The sequence below is a fragment of the Bison bison genome, unplaced genomic scaffold (genome assembly GCF_000754665.1).
Source record: "Bison bison bison isolate TAMUID 2011002044 unplaced genomic scaffold, Bison_UMD1.0 scf7180017864314, whole genome shotgun sequence".
NCBI classification, from domain to species: Eukaryota; Metazoa; Chordata; class Mammalia; order Artiodactyla; family Bovidae; genus Bison; species Bison bison.
The window spans coordinates 1,445,137-1,471,064 of NW_011494886.1; the positions used below are offsets into that span (position 1 = coordinate 1,445,137).

The following is a 25,928-nucleotide window of genomic DNA, read 5'->3' on the forward strand; positions in this document are numbered from 1 at the left end:
ATCTTCATCAACACAAGAAAAGGTAATTTCTCCTTTACTTTTCATCTTACAGAATGTCAAGATTGCCTAGAGAAAAAAAGGAAAGGAAAAACAAAAGCAAGCAGCAGCTGCTGCTAAGTCGCTACCATTGTGTCTGACTCTGTGCGACCCCATAGACGGCAGCCCACAGGCTCCCCCATCCCTGGGATTCTCCAAGCAAGAACACTGAAGTGGGTTGCCATTTCCTTCTCCAACGCATGAAAGTGAAAAGTGAAAGTGAAATCGTGTCTGACTCTTAGCAACGCCATGGATTGCAGCCCACCAGGCTCCTCTGTCCATGGGATTTTCCAGGCAACAGTACTGGAGTGGGGTGCCATTGCCTTCTCTGAAAAGCAAGCAGAAGTGCTGCTAAATCACATTCTTACAAACTCTCACCTAGAACAAGACCTACAAGGCCTTCTAGAACTAACATCCAAAAAAGATTTCCTTTTCATTATAGGGGACTGGAATGTGAAAGTAGGAAGTCAAGAAATACCTAGAGTAACAGGCAACATTGGGCTTGGAGTACAGAATGAAGCAGGGCAAAGGCTAATAGAGTTTTGCCAAGAGAATGCAATGGTCATAGCAAACACCCTCTTCCAACAACACAAGAGAAGACTCTACACATTAACATCACTAGATGGTCAATACCGAAATCCGATTGATTATATTCTTTGCAGCCAAAGATGGAGAAGCTCTATATAGTCAGCAAAAACAAGACTGGGAGCTGACTGTGGCTCAGATCATGAACTCTTTATTGCAAAATTCAGACTTTAGTTGAAGGAAGTAGGGAAAACCACTAGACCATTCAGGTATGACCTAAATCAAATCCCTTATGATTATACAGCAGAAGTGACAAATATATTCAAGGATTTACCACAGTTCTTGGTATATCTTAAAAGTTTAAAAACTATTTCTGAATGAATGGATGAATCAATAAATGAATTCATACACATCAGATAATCAAGTGCAAAGCATGATTTGTAGAGTTGCTGGAGCCAGTATAAGTGCCTTATGAGGGGACCAAAATACAACATTCTTCCCAATCAAGTTTGAATATAATGAAAGGGGAGACATGGCAGAAGGAGACTGAAATGTCATCCTCGTTATTGATAAAGGTAGTAAAGAAGGGCATGGCTTAGGTGCATGACGACAGTGGACTTCCTAAAAATGCGCTCCAGAATCAGATGGACTCACCCACCAGCTCCCGCATAGCTCCCACCATAGGACTTGGCTCTGCACAGCTTAGAGGGAGAAGGAGCAGACCAGAGTGTGTGCTTCCTGTGATTGGCTGGCTCCCAACTACACAGCAGTGGTTTATTTCCCAAAAGCACCACGGCAAGGGTTGTCTCTTCTCTGGGACAGAGTGAGTCAGGTGGGAGAGACAGGCCAAGAGGGTTATAGCAACTGATGTTAGTCCGAATCATAAACAGGAGCCAAGAGAAATGGCTGTTCTGTCATCCCCATTATCTTCATGTGCACTGATTGAGTTAGATGCCGGTGATATTTCCCACAAGTGACAGGAAAAGGGGACCACAAAGATATCCCCAGATTGTGTATCAGTCAGTGGATTATTTTTTGACTTCCTCTTTCTAGTTCCCCCTTTTCAGTTGATCTGTGAACAGACTGAATGACATACTTAGATAAACCTATCAAGATTTCAAAATTATTTTCGTTTCTGAAAGAGTATACTTTATCTTTTACTCAATTAATTCAGCAAAACTTTGCAAATATTTATTGAGACCCTGCCAAGTGCCCAAAACAGTAGAATATACCGAGGAATATATCAGAGTGAACTGGAGTTTAAAATCCAGCCAGCATCTACTGGATTTTTTTCTCTTAGAGAAAAGGAAACTAAGTCACTTATAAGATCAAAATGAACATAGAAAACTATTTCCTTTTTTTTTTTTTTTTTCTAATTTCCAAGTGTTCTTCTGACTAGTTTGAGTGGTTAAGTGACTGTTTACCCAGAACTTAAAACATTTCTTTTATCATTAGCATTAGAGCCAAGATACTAACAATAAAGGTCATGGAAATGTATGAAGGTCTGGAGAGTCGTCTGTCTTCCCTCATCTCATCCACACTGCCCCCTCGCACACAGGCCTGCAACTGGTAAAGAGAGGAATTGGGCGAAAAGGTTTGGATGGATTGTTCATATCCATCTTCACAACTGAAAAACAACTCAGACTAAAGAATAAACGACTTTGCCTCTTGGCATGAAGGCATCAAACTTACCCCTCCTATCTTATCTTCCTGGATATTCCACTTTTTTTTGGTTTAAAAAAATGTTGATATCCTATATTTCTAAGAATTGTATTTGTTTTTTTATTTAACTACTTTCTAGAAGATTACCCATAATATTTTACAAGTTCTTAAACTCACAATAGTTTTGTTTTTTTTTTTTTAATTCTGTCTTGTTTTCATCTCATTTGTTTTACATCTCCTTATCACTAACTGGCAGACTAGTCAGAAGAAAAAGGGATTGGATATGATTCTAATTCCTAAGAGATATAGATTCAGAGTCTACTCTCAACTTCAATTGTTTAGCCACACCGTATGAAGAAATTTGGAATTTGGAACTGGCATCCATGGCCTCAGAATTGTTCCTTATTGCCAGAAAAGCAGCCTTTTCTCTTTCTCCCACTTCTATATCTCTATTAGATTAATAGCAGGAACACAAAGTAATTCGTAAAAGAAATTGCCATGTTCCCTTTGGAATAGCTTGGCAACATACATTGCATGAAGACAAGCAGGGAAAATTTAAAACTTTGGGGTATGTATAAATATTTTGTTTCTAAACATGAATAAGGAAAATAGAAAATAGGAGCAATACATCCAAGAGTGTACCATTGTCTGCATGAAGTGCTATGGGATCTTAGGTAACAATTATGTTTCTATGACTTTCTTCTTAGATTTGTAAAGAAGAAATGAATAGAAAGGCATCATGACATGTTTTTTTTTTTAATCTGTATATTCAGAATCTACAGAAGATAGAATAAATAAAAGGAAACAATCGACAGTAGATTCACAAATCTTGTAGGGACTTCAAATTACTTTGCATATGCATTTAAAAAAATTTAATGCCTTATTTAACAATTACCCTACTGAGAAACGCTGGGCTAAATGAAGCACAAGCTGGAATCAAAATTGCCGGGAGAAATATCAATAACCTCAGATATGCAGATGACACTACCCTTATGGCAGAAAGTGAAGAAGAGCTAAAGAGCCTCTTGATGAAAGTGAAAGAGGAGAGTGAAAAAGTTGGCTTAAAGCTCAACATTCAGAAAATGAGGATCATGACATCCAGCCCCATCACTTCACGGCAAATAGATGGGGAAACAGTGGAAACAGTGGCGAACTTGAGTTTTGGGGGCTCCAAAATCACTGCAGGTGGTGATTGCAACCATGAAATTAAAAGACGCTTATTCCTTGGAAGGAAAGCTATGACCAACCTAGACGGCATATTAAAAAGCAGAGACATTACTTTGCCAGCAAAGGTCCATCTAGTCAAGGCTATGGTTTCTCCAGTAGTCATGTACAGATGTGAGAATTGGACTATAAAGAAAGCTGAGCACCGAAGAATTGATGCTTTTGAACTGTGGTGTTGGAGAAGACTCTTGAGAGTCCCTTGGACTGCAAGGAGATCCAACCAGTCCATCCTAAAGGAGATCAGTCCTGGATGTTCATTGGAAGGACTGATGTTGAAGCTGAAACTCTAATCCTTTGGCCACCTGATGCGAAAAGCTGACTCATTTGAAAAGACCCTGATGATGGGAAAGATTGAGGGCAGGAGGAGAAGAGGATGACAGAGGATGAGATGGTTGGATGGCATCACGGACTCAATGGACAAGAATTCGGGTAAATTCTGGGAGTTGGTGATAGACAGGGAAGCCTGGAGTGTTGCGGTCCATGGGGTTGCAAAGAGTCAGACATGACTGAGCAACTGAACTGAACTGAACAGAAGGTTTATTAAATATTAGATAGATTTTAAAAGAGGATTTCATGTGCTAAAAAAAAGTCATTATTGGGCTTTTATAATAATATTCACTTAATAAAATACATAGTATTTTTTTTTGGCCCAAATCATTTTGAATGCATGAAGAAAAACGGGATGTTCCCAGGAGAAGTGGCAAGCACATTTCTGGGGTTGATAAACCAAAAGGGGATCTTTTCTTAGAATCATCATTGTAAGTCCATCTGGAGAAGCAGTCAGTAATCCTGTAATAAAACCCTGCCTCTATAACATACCACTGTAATATTCCATGTAATGCTCCATTTTTATAGTATATTTACTCTATATTTGGGCTTCCCTGGTGGCTCAGTGGTAACAATCTGCCTGCATGCAAGAGAGGTGAGTTTGATCCCTGGGTCGAGAAGATCCCCTGGAGAAGTAAATGGCAACCCACTCCAATATTCTTGCCTGGGAAATCCCATAGACAGAGGAGCCTGGCGAGCTACGGTCTATGGAGTCACAAGAGTTGGACACAACTTGGCGACTAAACCACAACCACCACCCACCTATATTTAATAGGATCTAATACCTGGTATCATTCAAAAATAAATTTGAATACATGTTGATTATTTCATATGAGACATGAGAATATGCAGGTAGAGATATCTATATTTATTTATCTATCCATCTAGCCAGATACATAGATAATATAGATGTTGTAAATATTGATAGAAATACAGGCATAAATGTAGCTATAGATGTACCCTGGGATAAAAACATAATTAAGTTTAAGGTGAGGATAGATAATTTCATAAAGACTAATTCACCAGTAAGATGTATTACCTACCAACATTCATATTAGGTTAGAAGGCCCAAGGTTAATTATTAGGGCATCTCATAGAGAGCATGAACAGGCTGTGTTGGGCAGAATTATTCCCTCCAATCCTGGGAGAGGCAGAAACAGAGATCTGTGGTGTTTTCCATGATACTGACTTAGGAGTCTAGCCTCTGACTCTAAGTCTTAGCTGTGAGCCCTGCCCAGATGGACTACATTCCTTACCTGAGCCCTACCAGAGCCAGGACCTAGAAGTCTTACCCATGCACTATTTGACCACTGCTGTCAACAGCTACCACAACTCCCATCACCATTTAGCTCTTTATACCAAATACACATTAATTTATATGGAATCATCATCTTTTCCCCAAATCTTAAACTGTTTCTGCTAATGGTACTCTTTGCTTGGATTGGTATGAAATTTGCAAACTTAAAATGTTTTCATGCTTTTATTAAAGAAAAACAAAACAAAACATAAAATTATGCAAATTATTCAAATATTTTAAGATCACTCCACCCATTGCCCTTCCATTCCCAGTCCCTAGAGGAAAACAACATGGATTTTAGTCTTTCTTTTCTTTTCATGTTTTTTTAATTTTCACATTTATTACTTATGACATGCATCTTATTAATAAAATGTAATAAATGATCAGCAACTCTGGAAAAATTTACGTAAATTCTTTCTAGATAGCCTTTAATTCAGTCTTTTTTTTTTCTGAAGGCTTTTCTTGTGCTTTTGACAAAAGATGACATTATGCACATTGGTTTATAATTTTCTCTTTTCACTTAAAATGTTCAGTTCAGTTCAGTTCAGTCACTCAGTTGTGTCTGACTCTTTGAGACCCCATGGATTGCAGCATGCCAGGCCTCTCTGTCCACCACCAATTCCCAGAGTTTACTCAAACTCATGTCCATTGAGTCCGTGATGCCATCCAACCGTCTTGTCCTCTGTCATCCCCTTCTCTTCCCACCTTCAATCTTTCCCAGCATCAGGGTCTTTTCAAATGACTCAGCTCTTTGCATCAGGTGGCCAAAGTATTGGAGTTTCAGCTTTAGCTGAATATTCCAATGAATATTCAGGACTGATTGCCTTTAGGATGGACTGGTTGGATCTCCTTGCAATTCTTTGGTGCTCAGCTTTCTTTATGGTCCAACTCTCACATCCATATATGACTACTGGAAAAACCATAGCTTTGATTAGACGGACCTTTGTTGGCAAAGTAATGTCTCTGCTTTTTGATATGCTGTCTAAGTTGGTCATAGCTTTTCTTCCAAGGAGCAAGCATCTTTTAATTTCATAGCTGCAGTCCATTTCCTTAGATTTACTCATTCTCATATGATTCCATTGCATAGACATACCATAGTTTACTTAACCATTATCTGACTGATGGTGATTTCAGTTTTTCAATGTTGTCCTACCACAAACAAGGCTGCAGTAAATATCTTGGCACATATAACTTTAAGTACTTTTGCTATCTCTTCTCTATAAGACAGATTTTGGGGAGTGACATTGGTGGATCATAGAATGCCCTATGTGAACAATTTTTAATAGATGCTGTCACATTATTGCAGTTAATTTTGGACTTCTCTAGTACTTTATACATCTTTGTAGATGCCAACTCAAAGTCTACAGAAACTTCTTTTGTAATATCATTCTGCCATTCAATCCAGACCTGATATCACCCTGATGGCATTTTTTAGATAATATTTAGACCCTAACACGCTTAGACATTGACTTTAACTTCCTAACTGATTTTTCTCTATCCGGTCTCTCATTCTACACATTAAAGCTTTATTAATCCAGCCATGAAATTAAAAGACGCTTACTCCTTGGAAGGAAAGTTATGACCAACCCAGATAGCATATTAAAAAGCAGAGACATTACTTTTCCAACAAAGTTCCATCTAGTCAAGGCTATGGTTTTTCCAGTGGCCATGTATGGATGTGAGAGTTGGACTGTGAAGAAAGCTGAGTGCTGAAGAATTGATGCTTTTGAACTGTGGTGTTGGAGAAGACTCTTGAGAGTCCCTTGGACTGCAATGAGGTCCAACCAGTCCATCCTAAAGGAGATCAGTCCTGGGTGTTCATTGGAAGCACTGATGCTGAAGCTGAAACTCTAGTACTTTGGCCACCTCATGCAAAGAGTTGACTCATTGGAAAAGACCCTGGTGCTGGGAGGGATTGGGGGCAGGAGGAGAAGGGGATGACAGAGGATGAGATGGTTGGATGGCATCACTGACTCGATGGGCGTGAGTCTGAGTAAACTCTGGGAGTTGGTGATGGACAGGGAGGCCTGGCGTGCTGCAATTCATAGTGTCGCAAAGAGTTGGACATGACTGAGCGACTGAACTGAACTGAATCTTCATAAATTATCTTATGCATATCACATCCCTATAATCTTCCATGAATCCCCATTGTCTAAAAATTGGACCTTAACCATATATTCAGGATCCTTCATAATCAGGTTTCAGTTTTTCTCATTTTATCCTTATGTCTCCTATTTAAAAATTTGAGAGTGAGGTAGGGATTGAGGAAGAGATCTACCATGAACCACACACTCTTAGGTGCTTCACATGCCTGAAGTATTTTAAAACTCACATCAGTTTCAGAAGGGAAAGTGACAGATTAGGGAGGCAATTTACTCTCTACTCCAAAGCTGTGGCATCTAAAGTGATGATTTGAAATTTAGTACATCTGACAGCAAAATGCGTGTTCTTACTATCACACTATATTTCAATTCAACTCAATAAATGTTTATTTGATGTACTTTCCATGTAAAACACTTTATTATGTGTTAAAAAGGATTTAACATTTAAAAAGAATGGAACATAATTGACATTTAATCATGATGCCTGCCTCCCTGGCAACAACTCCTTCCAGGCATTGAGATTTGTGCCAGGGAACTGGTGTCAGGCAATAGCTGATTGACACAAAGATAGGTATCGGTTCTGGTGATCTCTTGCTACCTAAGAAGCCACCTCAAAACTCAGTGGCTTACAACGATGACAGTATTTGTGTTGTTCACAAATCTGCAGTTCAGGTAAGGCTCAGAGGGGACAGCTTGTCTCTGCTACACTCGTCAAAAGCTAGAGTGGACTGAAGGCCAGGAATAGGAAACATCTGAAGGTTTGCTTACCCCCTAGTTTGGAGGCTGGTGCTAGCTGTCAGCTGGGTCCTTGGTTAGAAATGTCACCTGGAATACCTTCTGGGTAGTCTTTCTGGCTTGGGGCCTGGGTTCCTAGCATAAACATCCCCAAACAGCCAGGCTGAAGCTGTTTTGCCTGTTAGAACTCAGCCTTGAAAAGTATCACTTAGTATCACTTCCACTGAAGCTATAGACCCACACAGATCCAAAGGGAGGAAATGTAGACCCCACCTCATGATAAGGACCTCTGACATCAGTTGCAAGAAGAACATGTGGGATGGTGCTGCCCTCCTTACAATACAGGCTGCCACAGCACCTACAGATGTGCCAGCAACCTGTCATAGGAAGACAGTCCAGGACAGTCAAATTCCCCTTCAACTGAATATAATTTTAAAATAATTTAGAGAATAAAATATTAGCCCCTGGAGATTACAGGACATAACAGAGAAAGAGAAAGAACATGATGGAACATACATTCACTAAAGTTATGGAGTGCTAGACACTAGGAGTAAGAACCAGAGTCCTGTTCATTTTTATGTGTATCCTCAACAGAGCACAGTACAAACACATAGTAGGTGTTCATGTGAGTCACATGAAGACATGCATGAATGGGAAGAGAAGACACACAAGGAGGGATGAGTTTGGAGGGGAAAGATGAGATTCTGTTAGAAATAAGTCGAATTTAAGAATCCAAACATAGCTCCTCACTGAAATGTCTAACAAGCAGTTGGGAAAGCGGGTCTGTGGCTCGGAAGAGAGAGCAATTTAGGGAGAGAGCTTAGACCAAGGTCAAGCTTTGGTTGAATGAGACCGTCAAAGGAGGAGCATGTAGAGGAAGACCAATGACTAAAGCTCAAGCAAAATACTGAGTGGTTAATGCAATAGGCTTTAAATCTGAGTCAGCTTTAATGTTTGTAATACATGCATCACCACTTTTTAACTGTGTATTTTCTTAGGTTTGGCCACTTAATCTCTCTGTTCCTCAGCATCCTACTGTACCTCTGTTATAATAATGCAAGCTACTGACAGGGATGTGGATTGAGTGGTATAATGCCTACAAAGTGCCTGGACTAAAACATAGTTCGGCAATCAATGTACATTAGTTATCATAACTATTGTCAGGTTTTTCGTCGTGTTTAGGATTAAGCAGAGGAAGAACCAGAGAGTAACACCGGGCACGAAGGCTTTATGAAACCTTGTGTAATAGTTCTAATGAATAGCTGTGGTTACATTTATTACTGAGTTGCCAAACATCAAAGAGTTGCTGACTGTTAATAAAGACGGGGTAACAGGGTGAGTCATATTCTCTATACCAATATTTCACAAAGTCTGTGTTTTGAGCGTGCTATAGTAATATGAGTTGTGTTAAGAAAAAGAAGTATGTTCTATTCGCAAATAAACTGGTGAAATGCTGAGTTAAACAAAATTAAATAGACTTTCCTTAAATGCATATGGCAATACTAGCCATGGCTTGCTAAGAAGGAGATATAGACAGCATCATTTTCTCAATTTTTAGGATTTCATAGGTACCATTCTGCTAAACCAATGTGTAGAAAACAACTTCTCAATGCCAGTCAAGGAAAAATCTCTTGGTAAACTTAAAAATACATATTAATGGATCCACCTCCACAGATTCCGATTAGAGTGTCTAGAATGGAGTTAGGGAATTTGTATTTTTAAAAAACTCTCTGGTGTCACCTTCCCTCCAGGCAGCTCAGAAGAGGAACTGACCCTTCCCATAATCACCATCTCTTTTTTTTTTCCAACCTATTCTGAGAAAAATGGCTCCCATAAAGAAAGGTAGCAAAAAAAAGGAGGGTGGTATTCTGCCACCAAAGAGATGACTGCTGCTGCTGCTGCTAAGTCGCTTCAGTCGTGTCTGACTCTGTGCAACCCCATAGACAGCAGCCCATCAGGCTCTCCCGTCCCTGGGATTCTCCAGGCAAGAACACTGGAGTGGGCTGCCATTTCCTTCTCCAATGCATGAAAGTGAAAAGTGAAAGTGAAGTCGCTCAGTCGTGTCTGACTCTTAGCGACCCCATGGACTGCAGCCTACCAGGCTCCTCCATCCATGGGATTTTCCAGGCAAGAGTACTGGAGTGGGGTGCCATTGCCTTCTCTGAAAGAGATGACTAGAAAATAGAAAATCAGCATTCATAAACACTTGCATTAAGTCAGCTTTAAGAAGCATGGATCTCAGGTACTCAAGGAAATCTAGAATTTGCTTTTTTTTTTAAAAAAAAAAAAAGAAAGCTATTTGAGCTGAAGGAATAAGAAACATTCAATAATATATCTAAGTTACCCAGAAAACATGAGGACAAGGATTCATCAAGCAAGCATAACATGGCAGTTACCTGTACATGTGTTCTGCTTTCAAAAACCTTCTGATAGTCAACAGTCAAAATGGATGAAAGCTAATGATTTGGTTATCATAAAAATATAACTAGACAAAAGTAGTTGCAAGCTCTACATACAAAGAAATTCAAACTAACTCCCTATGGAATTAGTGGTAATCTAATAGAATTCCAAGAATTCTCAACAGAACTTTGAGGTGGTTAGATGAGATATTTTCTTAACTTGGAATTCATATCTAACACAATAGGGATAGTTATGTTTTCTGTATGCCTGTTTAAAATTAGTCTAGGAACTGGCTTTCTAACTGTGATTTACTTGAAGATAAAAACAGACCTGAGAATATGCTGATGTCAGAGATGTAGTGCTCAGTCTAACTTAAGAGAGATTGAGACAGTTTGGAAACAAGAAGGATTTTTCTTGTGAGCATTCTAACTTGGAAGAATTTAGCAAAGAGTAAATGGTTTAATATATTTTTATTTTTATAGTCTGCTTTAAAACTTTTATAGTAGTAAAATAAAAGGCATCTATTTATCCACTCAAGCAATTATTCATTTTATATGTCTGGCAGGATGGCATTTGTTTGTGATACTTTTCTGTCTTTTCCATCACCCCTGGTGCAGAGGGGTGGGAGTGAGAATTAATTAGCCTGTGAGAGGCCACCCATGCTGCACTCTTCCAGACCAAGAAAAGACTAAAGAGACGACCATTACATGCAACACATGATCCTTAATTAGAGCCTATAAAGAATATTATTGGGACAATTGATTATACTTGGAGTCTGTGAGTTCAGTGTCAATAAGGGTCAATGATAATGTCCTGATTTTGATCCTTATGTTGTGGTTATCTGGAGAATGTCTGATTCAGGAGAGAAGGATACCACATTCAAAACTTATCCCCAAATGGTTCCAGAAAGAATGTTTTTGTGCTAGTCTTGCAGTTTTTCTACAATTATTCTGAAATTATCTCTGAAATTTTTTTAAAATTGACATTATCTTTAGCATTTAAAAAAAGAGAACATTCATTTTATTGTTTGTGTTAACTTATCATTGATGTTCTCAGGTTCTCTAGGTAAACTACCAAATTACCTGAAAATAGTTTTACTTTTCCAATTCCTGTACTTCTTACTGTTTTCTCTCTTTAAATTCTACTGGCTAATTTCTCCAGGACTATGTCCAACAGTAATAGATACACTGGATGCTCCTGACTCATTTCTAATCTTACTAGAAATTCCCCTAATATTACCACATTAAGCACAATTGTGGCTTCAGGAAATATGCTTCATTTCCTATTTTCTTGAGCGTTTTTATCAGGAAATATCTTTTGAAAACTTTTCTTCTTTGTCTTAAAAATAATCATGTGATTATTACTTTTACATGTTCATAATGTCATGTTCATAATAATAGTGAAGTCACTCAGTCGTGTCCGACTCTTTGCTACCCCATGGACTGTAGCCCACCAGGCTCCTCGGTCCATGGGACTTTCCAGGCATGAATACTGGAGTGGGTTGCCATTTCCTTCTCCAGGGGATCTTCCCAACCCAGGGATGGAACCTGGGTCTCCCACGTTGTAGACAGATGTTTTACTGTCTAAGCTACCAGGAAAGCCCTAGATTTCCTAATACTGAGTTATTCTTGCATTCCAGAAATGAATCCCACTTGGTCATGGTACATAATCTTAGTGTTTTTAAATGTTTAATCTAGTATTTTTACATTGATAAAGCATCAATATCAGTTCAGTCGCTCAGCTGTGTCTGACTGTTTGCAACCCCATGGACTGCAGCATGCCAGGCTTCCCTGCCCATCACCAACTCCCGGAGCTTGCTCAAATTCATGTCCATTGAGTCAGTGATGCCATCCAACCATCTTGTCCTCTGTCTAATAAAGCAGGACTGCTTGTAAATATATTTTCGTGTTAGAATCATGTTCCTCTATACTGTTTTTAGAACAACCTCCATGAAGTGAGGTTTGATGATAACAGAAAGGATGTGGAAGGTGGTGTCACAGAGAGATGGAGAGACCTGGCACTAGAGTCACACAGACCCTTGGAAGGTTTCTGGTCGCTTCCCTCACTGACTGAGTGACCTTGGAGAAATGATTCCTTTTCTTCTACCTGCTATTTCCTCATCTGTCCATTAGGAGGACCTCCCACAGTGGCTTGTGTGAGGCCTAAACGATGTCTGTGAAGGATCTAGAGCAAACATGTAGATACAGAAAACAGAGTAATGGTTACCAGAGGGGAAGGGGGTCAACTCTATGATGACAGATGAAAGCTAGACTTTTGGTGGTGAGCATGCTGCAGTGTACACAGAAGTCAGAATATAATGTGGTACGCATGAAACTTACATAATGTTATAAACCAATGTTATTTCAGTGAAAAAGAGAAAGACTAGTACGATGTCTGCCACAATGTAAGCCCACATAAACATTGGGATATTTTATTTTATTGGGGAAGGAAATGGCAACCCACTCGAGCATTCTTGCCTGCAGAACTCCATGGACAGAGCAACCTGGCGGGCTACAGTCCATAGGGTAGCAAAGAGTCAGATGCAACTGAGTGACTTTCACACACACACACACACACACACACACACACACACACACACATTTTATGGTAAAATGTCTTCTGCTGCTTCCCATATACATATATATATATATATATATATAGTCTCCTTTATATTTTGTCTCTTCTTTTATAGTCATCCCATTCCAGACTAGAGGTTTGGATGTAAAGGGACTGTGCAAAGAATGGAAAAGGAAGATAAAATTTCTTGAACCCTTACTGGTTTCTAGGTCTATCTGCAGTTCATTGGTGAGGAAAAACCTGAGGGAACCAGCTTGAAAGGGGGTAGGTGTGGTCATTATCTAAGAGTTAAGATTAGCATTTGTTCTTCTCAACCATAACCTCTCCAAGCAGAAGAGAAAGGGCAGATGTGTTATCTCTACACTTTTAGTCAGTGTTCTGAACTTGGAGAAATCACTCCATACAGAGAGGCCAGTGACTGTGCTTCTAGGACTACTGAGTGTGGAGGAGGTAAGGAGAGTGCATCTCTTTATTAACATTGTAGAGATGACAGTGGACACAAAATTGTGGGAGTGAAGGGGGGGGAAAATTTGACTTAAAGACATTGACATTTAGCTGAACCTATGAAGTTGAAGGAGAAGGCAATGGCAACCCACTCCAGTACTCTTGCCTGGAAAATCCCATGGATGGAAGAGCCTGGTAGGCTGAAATCCATGGGATCGCTAAGAGTCAGACACGACTGAGCGACTTCACTTTCACTTTCCACTTTCATGCATTGGAGAAGGAAATGGCAACCCACTCCAGTGTTCTTGCCTGGAGAGTCCCATGGACGGAGTAGGCTGCAGTCTGTGGGGTCGCACAGAGTCAGACACGACTGAAGCGACTCAGCAACAACAACAAATGAAGTTGAAGCTAAATAGAAAAGCAAAACTTGGGAAGACAGCATGGCACAGGTGTTAAGAAACAGACTCTAGACTGACACAGACCTGGGCTACATTTTGTCTCGTTTCTTGCTGTTGACCTCCACATGTTTTCTGAGCTTTAATTGTATAGCCTGTAGAATGAGGGGGAAAGATCTGATATATATGTGTTTGTGGTGAAAATTAAAGGAAATGATGCAGGAAAATCACCAAGCACAGTGCCTGGCATGTGAATCCCTATGTTAATTGCTGTTATTATTATCTGGTCTTCAGCAGTGTTCTTCAGTCTTGCCTCTGTCAATAATCTTCTCCTCAGATCTCAAGTTTTCTTTTTTATTTAAAAAGCTTACTGAGATATAATCCCCATAATCATACAATTCATCCATTTAAGTTGTAGAATTTGGTATTTTTAAAAATACTTTCATAAAGTTGTCCACATCTAATTTTAGAACATTTTCATCAATCCCCAAAAGAACCCCCTGCTCATTAGCAATCACTCCTTACCCCTCCTTCACTCCTCACAACCAGCTCTAGGCAACCACCAATCTACTTTGCATCTCTACAGCCTTGCATATTCTGGACATTTCCTATAAATGGAACCATACAGTATGTGATACTTGGCGAGTGGCTTTTTTCAATTAGTATAGTGTATACAAGTTTCATTCATGTTGGAGCATGTGTCAGTACTTCATTCCTTTATACTGTACTGTGTGCTCAGTCGTGTCTGACTCTTTGTGACCCCATGGACTGAAGCCCACCAGGCTCCCCTGCCCATGGAATTTTCCAGGCAAGCATACTGGAGTGGATTGACATTTCCTTCTCCATCATTCCTTTATAGGGCCAAATAATATTTCTTTGTACGGATAAACCACAGTTGTATTTATCCATTCACTAGCTGAAGGACAACTGAGTTGTTTCTACTTTTTGGCTATTATGAACAGTGATGCTACAAATATTTGAAGGACATCTGAGCTGTTTCTACCTTTTGGCTATTCTGAACAGTGATGATAGGAACATTTGTATTCAAGTTATGTGTGAACATGTTTTCATTTCTTTGGGGTATATGCTTACGAGTGGCATTGCTGGGTCTTATTGCAGCTCTGTTTTTAACCTTTTGAAGAACTGAGGGACTGTTTTCCAAAGTGGCTTTGTACATACCCACAGGCACCTTATCCTTTCCAACATGTGTTAGTATCTGTCTTTCTCATTATAGCCATCCCAATGGGTGTGAAGTGGTATCAAGTTGTGGGATTGATGCGCTTTTCCCTAATAATTAATAATGCTCAGCATCTTTTCATATGTTTATTGGCCATGTGTTTATCTTCTTTGGAGAGATATCGATTCAGATTTTATGACCATGTTGAATTTTAAGGTTTTTTTTTTTTTTTTTTATTCTAGATACAAGTCACTTGTTAGATACATGATTTGTATACATTTTCTCCCATTCTGTGGTTTGTCTTCTTTCTTGGTATTATTTGTAGCCCAAAAGTTTTTCAAGCATCTTTCTAATGTAACTTATGGAAGTTTGTATTTCAGCATTTAACTCCTACAAAAATATTCCAGTTGGTAGACTTTCAGTGGAAGGGTTAGCATAGTATTTCATTGACAAGAGTGAGGCCCTCCGTATCTAAAAATCCTGTCCTTTTAACTCTTTCTGCCACACAGCTTTTGAACTATGTGGGTATCTATCCTCATCATGTTTCCTTTATCCATTCTCTTGAAATGAAGAATATATCTCTTTGTCAAGGCCAACCCTCCAACTGTAAGATGATCTCATCCCCCTTCTCTTCTCCAGGAACCTGCTCCATCATTTAATCTCCTGCCTCCTAGATCTTTACCATTTCCCTGTCTATTTTCCCTCAGCCTATGAACCAGCTTAGCTTTCTTTCTCCCATTTTAAGGAAGAGCAAAACTTCTTAAGATCTGCATCCTCTAAATATACATCTCCAGCTATGGCCATTATCTCTATCCTACACTTCACTTGAATGATCTACAGATATATCCCAATTCAACATGTCTGAAACTGAATTTCCCTTCTCACTCCATACCTTACAGTTATTGTGAAAATCAAGCAAGAAATATTATGCAAAACAAATGGGAGCTTTAACATGATGGGGGGACCACACCATCTACTGAGGCAACCCTGAGTTCTGCAGAGAAAACTGGACATAATGAGAGCTGTGGGAACCCTGTCATAAACTCAAGAGCTCTGTGGGGAGCTCTTAAGAACAAGGGCATTGGTTTCCTTTTCTATAATATGAGATTTTGTGGAAATTAAAAGATATAATAAAGACAAAGTAACTAACAGGATGATGGCTGGTAACTAATAAGCATGGGATGAAAAATAGAAAATAAGCAATAATAAGTGGCAAGTAGAAACTATGCTGAAAGACTGTGTCTCTTGGTCTAAATATTGCACATCACTTGTTCACCAGCATCCTTTTTTTTTTTTTTTTTAATCTGTCATTATTCTAGCCACATGTATGCTTCTGTTGGTGTTGGTTAGTGGTGATGGTGTTTAGGTTTTGTCATTCTGAAGGATAGTCAGCAGAGTGAATATAGGATGATGCAGGATATTTGCTTTTCAATTTCAACAGCTGTTAGTGTTCCCCAGATGTTAGCTCTGCTGACCTTCAGTTTTCAGAGGTTGCCTCAGCTTCCAGCTTCCTGCTCATGGTACCTTTCTTTTCTTGCTGTGCACAGGCTGGCATTGATCCTAGTTTATCCTTGGAGACTCAGCAGAAGATCCTGATGGAGGAGGATAATACCCAGAGACAGGACACCAAGGAAGAGGGAGTTGGTGACAGACAGCCTGTGGGTGAGAACTCTTTTGATATGCATTTCATCCTCAGGGGTTTTCAGTAAATAATGGGTACCTACTCTCTGTCCTGCTTACTGGGAATGACCTGGCTTTTCCTAGCATAAACTCAGGAGTCCAGCAAATACCTGGAAGATAGCCCGAGGCTATAAACTCTCCCCTGGAACTCTGATCATGTGCTTACTTACTCCCCTGAAGATTGCTGAGGTTTTGTTTGGAACAGATGCTGAGTGATAGGCAGGCCAAAGCAGCTGGTGTGGAGAGGTCATTTCCAGTGACTCATTAGTCATTCAAAAATCAAAACACAAACAAAAAGGGGTGGGATGGGATGTAGAGAGAAAGGCATGAAGTTTTAAGTATTCCAGAAGAGAGGCTGATCCTGATGTCCCCTTCTGAGGGGCGATGAGGCTCCAACTCAGCTACTCTGACTCACAGGGCACGTGGTGCTGGTTGGAATCTCTGTAATGCATTTCCTGGCATTCAACAAAATAAGTAGGTTCATAAAATGTGTATTTTCCTCATTATTTTTTTATTATGTGTCAGATGACCAAGTTACCAGGGGACAGGGGAGGGGGTGCTCAGGGATGTGCTAGGGACCTGTTTAGTTGGCCTCAACAGGACTAAATGGACATCTCTGCACTGCAAAGTTCTCCTCTGTTAAGGGAGGGGGATTTCAAGCTAGATTTAATTTTTCATTTACTTATTGTGCTGTGTTCTAAAAACAAGAGTTAAACTAGAAAGCTTCCGGAATAGTGAAGGTTCTCCAGAGAAACAGAACCAACAGAAGATGTGTATGTGTATAGAAAAACAGACATAGAGAGAGCGGGGAGAGAGAGAGGAGAAGCAGAGAGAAAAGGAGGGAGATTTTTAAGACTTGTCTCACATGACGGGGGCTGGCAGGGCTGAAATCCTCAGGGTAGGCCTGAGGACTGGAAATTCAGACAAGAGCTGATGTTGTAGTCTTGAGTCTGGGTTCTGGTGGACAGGCTGGAAACTGACATAGTGTTTCTATGTTATGGTCTTGAGAATTCCTCCTTTTTGAGAATTCTCTTTGGGAACCCTCTGTCTAGATGCTCTTAAGGTCTCAAGGTATCACTGACACGATGGACATGAATTTGAGCAGGCTCCGGGAGTTGGTGATAGACAGGGAAGCCTGGCATACTGAAGTCCATGAGGTCGCAAGGAGTCGGACACGACTGAGTGACTGAACTGAAGGTCTCAACTATTGGAGGAGGCCCAGTCATGTTTTGAAGGGTAATTTGCTTTACTCTAAGTCTGCTGATTTAAATGCCAATCATACCTAAAAACACCTTCACAGTGACATCTAATCTGATGTTTGACCAAACATTGGGCACCATAGCCTGGCTATATAAAATTATCCATCACAGTCCTCTTACTTGAGGGAGTTTTATGACTTGAATAGAGATAGACAATGAAACAGAAAACCTGTAATCCGATAACATGAAGTACCCCAACCTCCAACCACGACCAGGGATGGAGTTGGGAAAAGCTTTCTGGAACTCGTGATTCCTGCACTGATTTTTGCTGGTTATGAGGAAAGAGGTGAACAAATATGACATGTGATTAAATGTAAGTCATTTATTATGATTAAAACATCCCCTCCTTTCAGAGAGAGGGCAGAGGAAACAGTGAGATACTACATAGGAAAATAAAGTAACCAGATGACTTACTTTTTTTAAGTGCAAAAGCAGTGATTCTGGATTTATTTTATCTGCACATCTTGGAGGAGTCCGTGAAGAATTCTTAATCACTGAAGTGATGAAATTAGATTTTCAGTATTCAAGACCAATTTATGTAATTATTAAACAAATAATTTATGGTGTATGGGGGAGGCATTGGGTGTATAATGATGAACAATGTAGAAGGTCCCTGACTTCACAAAGTTTAGAATTATAGCGGTGGGGGAGGTGAGGGAATGGGGAGGGGGCAAAGACACAAAAAGTAAGTACAAATTCTGATTAGTGCCATTGAGAGTAGAGGCTTGGTTTAGAAGCTTATCATTCCAATGTCTGCCTACTCCTGTCATCCTCACCATCACACCCGTCATAAGGGCAAGCTTCGAAAAATGAGAATCCCTCAGCAGCTACCCTATACATCATCCCCACCTTCCTTGTACTGAAGGTGGGGACAGTTCAAATGGAAAACAAGGGACCAATATTTCCAGTAGGATCAAAGCATTCAACTATTTACAAGTCACAGGGAATTTAACATGGATGCTAATAACCAACAGGAGAAAAAACTTTCTTTTGGGCACTAATTACCCGTGAATTATTCATTAGAAGTAATGTTGCCCTCCACCCACACAGAACCTTCAAAATTTGTAAAGAATTTCCCACCTGGATTGTCACTTTGATTAACTCAGGAGCCAGGCAGGATGAGGGCCAAAACTAGCTTGTGAGACAGGAAATCATTAAACCACATCAGGGCTTGTCTTGACAACAATGTCTATCAATATTCAACAGACTAGAAGAATGAAGATCATGTAGGTGATTGCCGTCCACTAGCACCCAGTTGTTGGGGTCCTCAGACCTCACCAGGGCTTCTTGGAGAGGAAGCAGAGAGAGAGCCACAGAAAGTTCTGCAAGCAGGTGTGGGAGAAAGGGAGGAAACACACTCTTAGTCACATCCAGATCTGCCTTCTTGACTAGCCAATCCATTTCAGTACCTGTAACTTTTCTCTTGTGAGTTCTTGGGTTGATAAACCTTTTATAAAGCAAACTTTTAATATTAACATTGAAGGTGTAGTGGTGTCTCTATCTCCCTATGTTAAAGTTCTGGAGATTCTTATGTCAATCTTATAAATACAATGCTTATACCATGGAGATCCACCTCTTGAATGATAAGAGGACGTTCTGAATAGAATTTCATTTTGTTCCCATCTTCAGGAACCCGTAAGTGAATTTTGATCATCTTGTTTAGGCATATTTGTAACTCAGAGAACTGCCTGGTTCTTATGAAGAGCAAGACATTCAAATGAATCTAAAAGAACTGTACCAGTCATATGCATCACTATCTATATCTCAGAGATAAATGCTTCAAACAACCATTTAGAATTTTTTGAGTACTCATTCTAAATATCTAGTCAGAGATGAGTGGTATGTAATAATGTTTTACAAGCTCTCTTAACAACTGTCCTGGGAGGAATTACCCCCATAATGTGAAACATCTTAAAAGGTCAAGCAAGTAGTCCTAGGCTCCTGGTGACACAACTGGTTCATTGGAATATTAAGCCACTGAATTTCCAGTTCAATCCCTGAACACAATAGCCAAACGTTACCTGTTTCACATGTACTTCTGTGAGAACTCAGAATCTGTAACTATGGAGTCATCCTAAGATTTAAAAAATGATGGCAGTCAGGAGAAGGCAAGGAGACTCAGGATCTTAACTGGGCCCTTAGTAAATATTCAGTTGAGCGAACTTTTCTTGGATTGATAACCTTGTTTGACATGTTAGGACACAGAACCTGGACCACTTTATTGGTCTTTAAATTCTGTGGCTGGAGCTTGTCTTTCTCTTTCATCCTACTGCTATATAATCACTTACTACTGCTGCTGGCTCTTCCTGTATTTATCAGGCAAGAAGGAGCCAGTATAAGTTTAGGAGAGAGGAAATGACATAATTAAAATGGTATTAGACATAAAATCTAAAATTCAAGGTCCCATCTCTTCCCTCTCCTCAAACCTCCCCCCAGATCCCCAGATCTTATCTCCCAAGCCTCCTGCCATGTACTGTGGGTTCAGGCAAGCTGCATTACTCACCGCTTCCCTAACCTGCTTTGGCTTTACTGCCCAGCAGCTGTGTGCCTGCTGTCTCGTCTGCCAGAAGATTGTTCTTTCAATACGAAGGCCACACACGTTGTCTTCCCTGATAGACTCCTTCTCTGAACTCATTTGTATCATTTTCTCTAAATTTTTGCATTTCATGATCACATTACAGTTATATGCCAGGCAGTAAATTCAGCAACAAATGTTTTATCTCCATTTCCCACCCATCTAGGCATATTGTGTGGAACAAGAGTAGTGTGTATGCTGTCTCTTCAGTTATGTTTGACTTTTCGCGACCCTATGGATTGTAGACTGCCAAGCTCCTCTGTCTATGGGATTCTCCAGACAAGAATATTGGAGTGGGTTGACATGCCCTTCTCTTGGGGATCTTCCTGACCAAGGGATTGAACCTGTGTCCCTTGTCTTCTACATCTGCAGGCGGGTTCTTTAAGTCCAGAACAGAGTAGACACTTGGTAAATTTTCCCTTGTGTTTAACAAACCTCGTGTTCTGAATCTTCTGCTCTGAGCTATCAGAAGTCTCTAGTGCAATGAAGTCTTTATATATCTGGCACATCAAACACTTATCCCTGAGAAATATGACTCCAAAATAAATAAATATAGGAGATGGTGAAGGACAGGGAGGCCTGGCATGCTGCAGTCCATGGGATCACAAAGAGTTGGACACGACTGGAAGACTGAACAACAACAACAACAATATTAAATACACTATATTACATTATATTATATTATGGGGGAATTTGAATTCAAAGTATGAGATTGTTGGAGGGTTGATGAAGGTCAGATGAAAGAAAAATTAAAGAGGAGGAACAGAGAAAAGAAAATGACTTCCCAGCATGCCACAGTATCAAGGATTACCACTGATGCAGCACGGCTTTTTGTTTTTCTGTGATGAGCAGATAACCTACAAAGAAAACTCTTTGTTTTAAGTCTGCCATGCAGGAAAAGTAGACCAATTTAAGTTCCTCAAATGATTAGAAAAGTAAACCAGATAAACACAGCTAGGATAGAGTAATCTAAAGGGGACACAGACCCACACAGTCCCAGCATCCTTTTCCTGTCTGATTCCAATACAAACTGACAGAAAAAACTGGGGGCAGGACATAAAGAAACATTTTTATGCAGAAATTAATCAGATGCTTCAAATGTATTTAAATAATTATCATAATTAGTCAATCTTATAATAGCTTGAACACAAAGCAGCACATGGGAGTACATTTCCACTTTAACTTTGGTTAATTTTCTGCTGTTAATTTGAAGAGTTGATGTATTATTTTTACTTAATATATTTGAATATCCATATATATTAGAGTGTAGAGTAAAATCCAAGTATCCAATAAAGTCATTGGAATATGAATACATTGAACACATGAAAAAGAGAAGGAGGCAAAAATCTTTGATACAATAACTTAACAACTTAATTTATAGTAGTACAACTATATTACATTATGCATTATGATATGTGTGTGTGTGCTTAGTCATTAAGTCATCTCTGACTCTTTGCGACCCCATGGATCGTAGCCCACCAGGCTCTTCTGCCCATGGAATTTTCCAGGCAAGAATACTGGAGCAGGTTGCCATTTCCTACTCCAGAGGATCTTCCCAACTCAGGGATTGAACCCTTGTCTCTTGGGTCTCCTGCATCGGCAGGCAGATTCTTTACCACTCAGCCACCTGGAAAGTCCATTCATTATAATATAATACATCAAACTGTACTACTAAATATTAAAAATTGTAATTTATAATAGTACAATAATTTAATAGTAAATGTGACACTGTGCTTCTTACAACTAGGATACAAAGCAAAACACTGGTTTGTATAGTTTTCCTTAACAATGGCTGCAAATCTAATGTGAAAATAGATGAAGACAACTTTTCTAAGAAATGAAAGTACATAGCTTTTTTGAGAGAAAATTTATCCTAGTACTAAATTCTAAAAGGAATTTATGAACTCAACTTCAATAAGACAGTACAGAATGATGGCTAATGTCACTGACAAAGGAGAAGGGCAAGTGTGGTTGGAAACTACTCTTTTGATGAGGACATTCTGCTAAGTGAAATAAATCAGGCACAGAAGGACAAAAATCTTCACGACCTCACTTAATGTGGAACCTAAAAACATGGATTACATAGAAGCTGAGTGTGGAAAGGTGGTTAGCAGGGGAAAAGAAATGAGGGAAATGGGGTGATGTTCATCAAAAGGTACAAAGTTGTTAAATGATAAATAAGTATGATGATCTAATGTAACAGCATGATACCTTGTTAAATATAGGGCATTTGGTGAGATCAGATTTACACTGTTCTCATTTACATACAAAAGTTAAATTAACTATGTGAGAAGGTGTGTTAATTAGCTTGACTATAGAAATCATTTCACTACATGTATGTCCATAAAATATGCCTGTTGTCCACCTTAAATATATACTATTTTCATTTAAAAAGAATAATAATAATATAAAGAAACCACTTTTGAGTAATCTCTGTGCTTTCTGCTGTACAAGGAATGATAGCTACATTATCACATTAATTCATAAACATATAAGTTGGGTGTTATTCATCCCATTTTTTCAGAAAACAAACTTGTTTCTCAATGAAGGTAAATAACACACTCAAATTATCTGATTGGTAAAGGGGCTGAGTCAGGGATTAAACCCAGATCTTCATGATTCCAAAATCAATGATCATTCCACTGCACTCTGCAAATAAAACCTTGATTCTTTACGTAGGCATAATATTAAAGATAATTTCACTTCAAACAGTTGCTCCACTGGCCAAATCATGGCCAAGTTGGTAGCTTCAAAGATTTGTGGGGCTATTACTGCAGAAGGAAAAACAGTACAGATTCAGGACATGAGCTAATCAAGTCCAACCAGTCTATGCTAATGAAAACTAACTGCAAATGAAATAATCCATAAATAATTAATTATATCTCTGTATGCCACACTTCACCTTTGAAAAGTACCATCAGATACTATTAACCACTACAGATCCTAGAGAAGGGAAAGGGAAGGAAGTGCTCCTGTTTACAACACAATATCCCTGGTGGACAATAGGGAATGGCAGACAAGGGGAGGTGTGTCTGGGTTTATGATTAAATAGGGGACTTTGTTTTAAAGAATCCAGGAAAAGGAAAAAGTAGAAGGAAAGAGCTCATATCTTTTTTTTTCTATTTTTAAAAATATCATCATAACTAAAAAATTCTGATAAGAACAATTATTACAATAATAATATGCTAAATTTTGAGTGCCTCCTATACATTTTAAGATGTTGGAGTCTGCATTTCACATTTCATTAACTCTTGTACCTTGCTGATATCTTCTGGCTGTATTGAGGGCTGTCTGCATGAGGGCAAAAGTAGAAAGAAGTCAAGGATAAAATCAAGACATGATGGTAGATTAGGGTACTAGTAACAGTGGTGTGTGTGTGTGTGTGTGTGTGTGTATGTGTGTTAGTTGCTCAGTCATGGAGGTAGTAAGTAATTGAATTTTGGATTTATTTTGAAAGTAGAGATGATTTATTTTTTCTCTTGATGAATTGGATTCGAAACGTGATAGAAATAGAAAAGTCAAGGATGACATCCAGATTTTGGGCCTGATGTGAGGAAGATTTCAATTCAGACAGAGTGGCTGGGGGACAGAGGAAAGAATTTCAGAATTTCAGAGTCAAGAATATTAGGTGGGAGAAGTCTAGTAGGGATCTAAGTGGGCAGTAGCCTGGATTTCAGGGGGGATGTTCAGGTTGGAGGTAAAATTTGGGAGTCATCACCACACATGTGATCTATAGTGCCAGGAGACAAGATGAGATAACCCAGGGAGTGAGTGTAAATAGACAAGAGGTCCAAAGTCTGAATTCTGGGGACTCTGGACACTGGGAGAAGAGAGGGGACCAGCAAGGGAGACTGAGAAAGAACCAGCAGTGGAGTTAGGAGGAAAAAAAAAAGATGAAGAAGTTGTGGAAGTCCAAATAAAGTTTACAGGGGAAAAAAGTGTGCAACTGTTAATTTCTGCTGATAGTTCAAATGAGATGAGACCTGAGAAAGCACCCAATTTAGGAGCCTGTTCTTGATAGAAAGAGTTCTACCCGACATAGTAGAAGCAAAAGCCTGACTGGAATAAATGGGAAGAAAAAACTTGGAGGTGGCTTTTCTTTAGCTGTGGCTGAGAAGGGGAAAAAAAGTAGGGTAAGTGGCGGGAGGAGGAAGTGGATTCAAGAGTTTTTGTTTTTAAGATGGGAGCAAGAACATGTTTTTATAGGGATGGGATGATCCAATAGGGGGAAACTGCTGGGCCATTTAAGTGTCCTATTGGTTTCTTTATGTTTCTGTGAGAGAAAGAGCCAGGGCAGGGAAAAATAATGCCTATAGAACACCAAGGAGCTCAGAGGTGACCTCTCCTGTAAATTAGAAGTCAGACTTTACTTGCAAAAATGAAAAGTGCGTTATAAATAAGCTATTTGTTGAGTGCCTGAGTGCCACTCACAGCGTCAGGAACTTTGTATACATTATCCAGAAGCTTCTTAACCATCCTACAATGTCAGTTATCATTGTCACTATATTGTATATCAGTGTTCCCCAACCTTTTTGGCACCAGGGACCAGTTTGAAAATTGTTTGCAATTTTTTCAAACAAAATTGTTTCATGGAAGACAATTTTTCCACAGATGGGGAGGGGAGAGGATGGTTTCCGGATGATTTAAGGGCATTACATTTATTGTGCACTTCATATTTCTATTATTATTACATCAGCTCCACCTCAGATTATCAGGCATTAGATCCTGGGTGTTAGGGGACCCCTGGTGTACATGACATTGTTGCTAGGAGTTGAAACAACTTGCCCAATCAAAGCAATACTGACCAGAAATGAGTTTGCACTTTATTGCACTCTTTCTTGCTATTGTGAGCTTCTCCAAGACTGATGACCTTTCTCATTGTAAGCCAAAGAATCACCCAGAACTTGCCAGAGGTTCACAGTCCCCCTTGGAGAGATGGACTAAGGACGCCCTAAGTCCAATTGGTCACCTTCTGCGAACGCACCCTCCATTCATATCAGCATTGTTTTCATTGGTTGCAGCAACTGAGAAAAACACGCTGGAAAATGTAGAAACTTTGGAGAGAAATAACCGAAAGGAAATCAGCACAGTTAGTTTAAAATCCTCAGCTGAGTCGGTGCCCCAACAGCTTTGCAGAACTGCTTTTCTGACGCATCAGGTACCTGCCCGCGGGCGAACTGTCGGGAGGAGGCGCGGTCACCTGGAGTTTCCCAGTAGAAACTTCCCCGCTGCGTGAGGAGATCTTAGCTGGAGGACGTGCACCCTCCCGCCCTTCTTCCAGCTCCTTAGGAAAGCCTGCCTCACAGTCTCCACCGCGGCTTTAAACGCGGCTCCTCGAAGCTGGCGCCCTCCGATGGGGCCAGACCCCTCCCGCAGCAGTAAAAGCCCTGACTGCCAATTGCCAGGCACCTTCGTCCACTTCACTGCTCCGAGACCCTAGGTGCCCGCCGCGGCGCGCTCGAAGGGGGCCGGGGCGCGGGACTGAGTAGCGCGGAGCCCACCACCGCGGTCCG

The 25,928-nt window shown here is 39.9% G+C and overlaps 1 protein-coding gene across 9 annotated transcripts in view; it reads left to right on the plus strand.

The window, feature by feature from the left end:
- The window catches only part of PHLDB2 (pleckstrin homology-like domain, family B, member 2), a 242,637-nt gene that overhangs the window by 104,472 nt on the left and 112,237 nt on the right, over positions 1 to 25,928 (plus strand). For 5 of the 9 annotated variants that reach the window (XM_010852728.1, XM_010852733.1, XM_010852734.1 and 2 more), the window contains exons 1-2: positions 3,854 to 3,876; positions 16,449 to 16,563. The exons of 1 other annotated variant lie outside the window; for it this stretch is intronic. In XM_010852728.1, coding sequence (XP_010851030.1) covers positions 16,497 to 16,563 — 67 coding nt within the window. In that variant the 5' untranslated portion in view covers positions 3,854 to 3,876; positions 16,449 to 16,496. Of the gene's footprint in view, positions 1 to 3,853; positions 3,877 to 16,448; positions 16,564 to 25,084; positions 25,574 to 25,928 lie in introns of those variants that run through there. 3 more of the 9 variants (XM_010852730.1, XM_010852731.1, XM_010852736.1) reach the window with 2 other exon arrangements.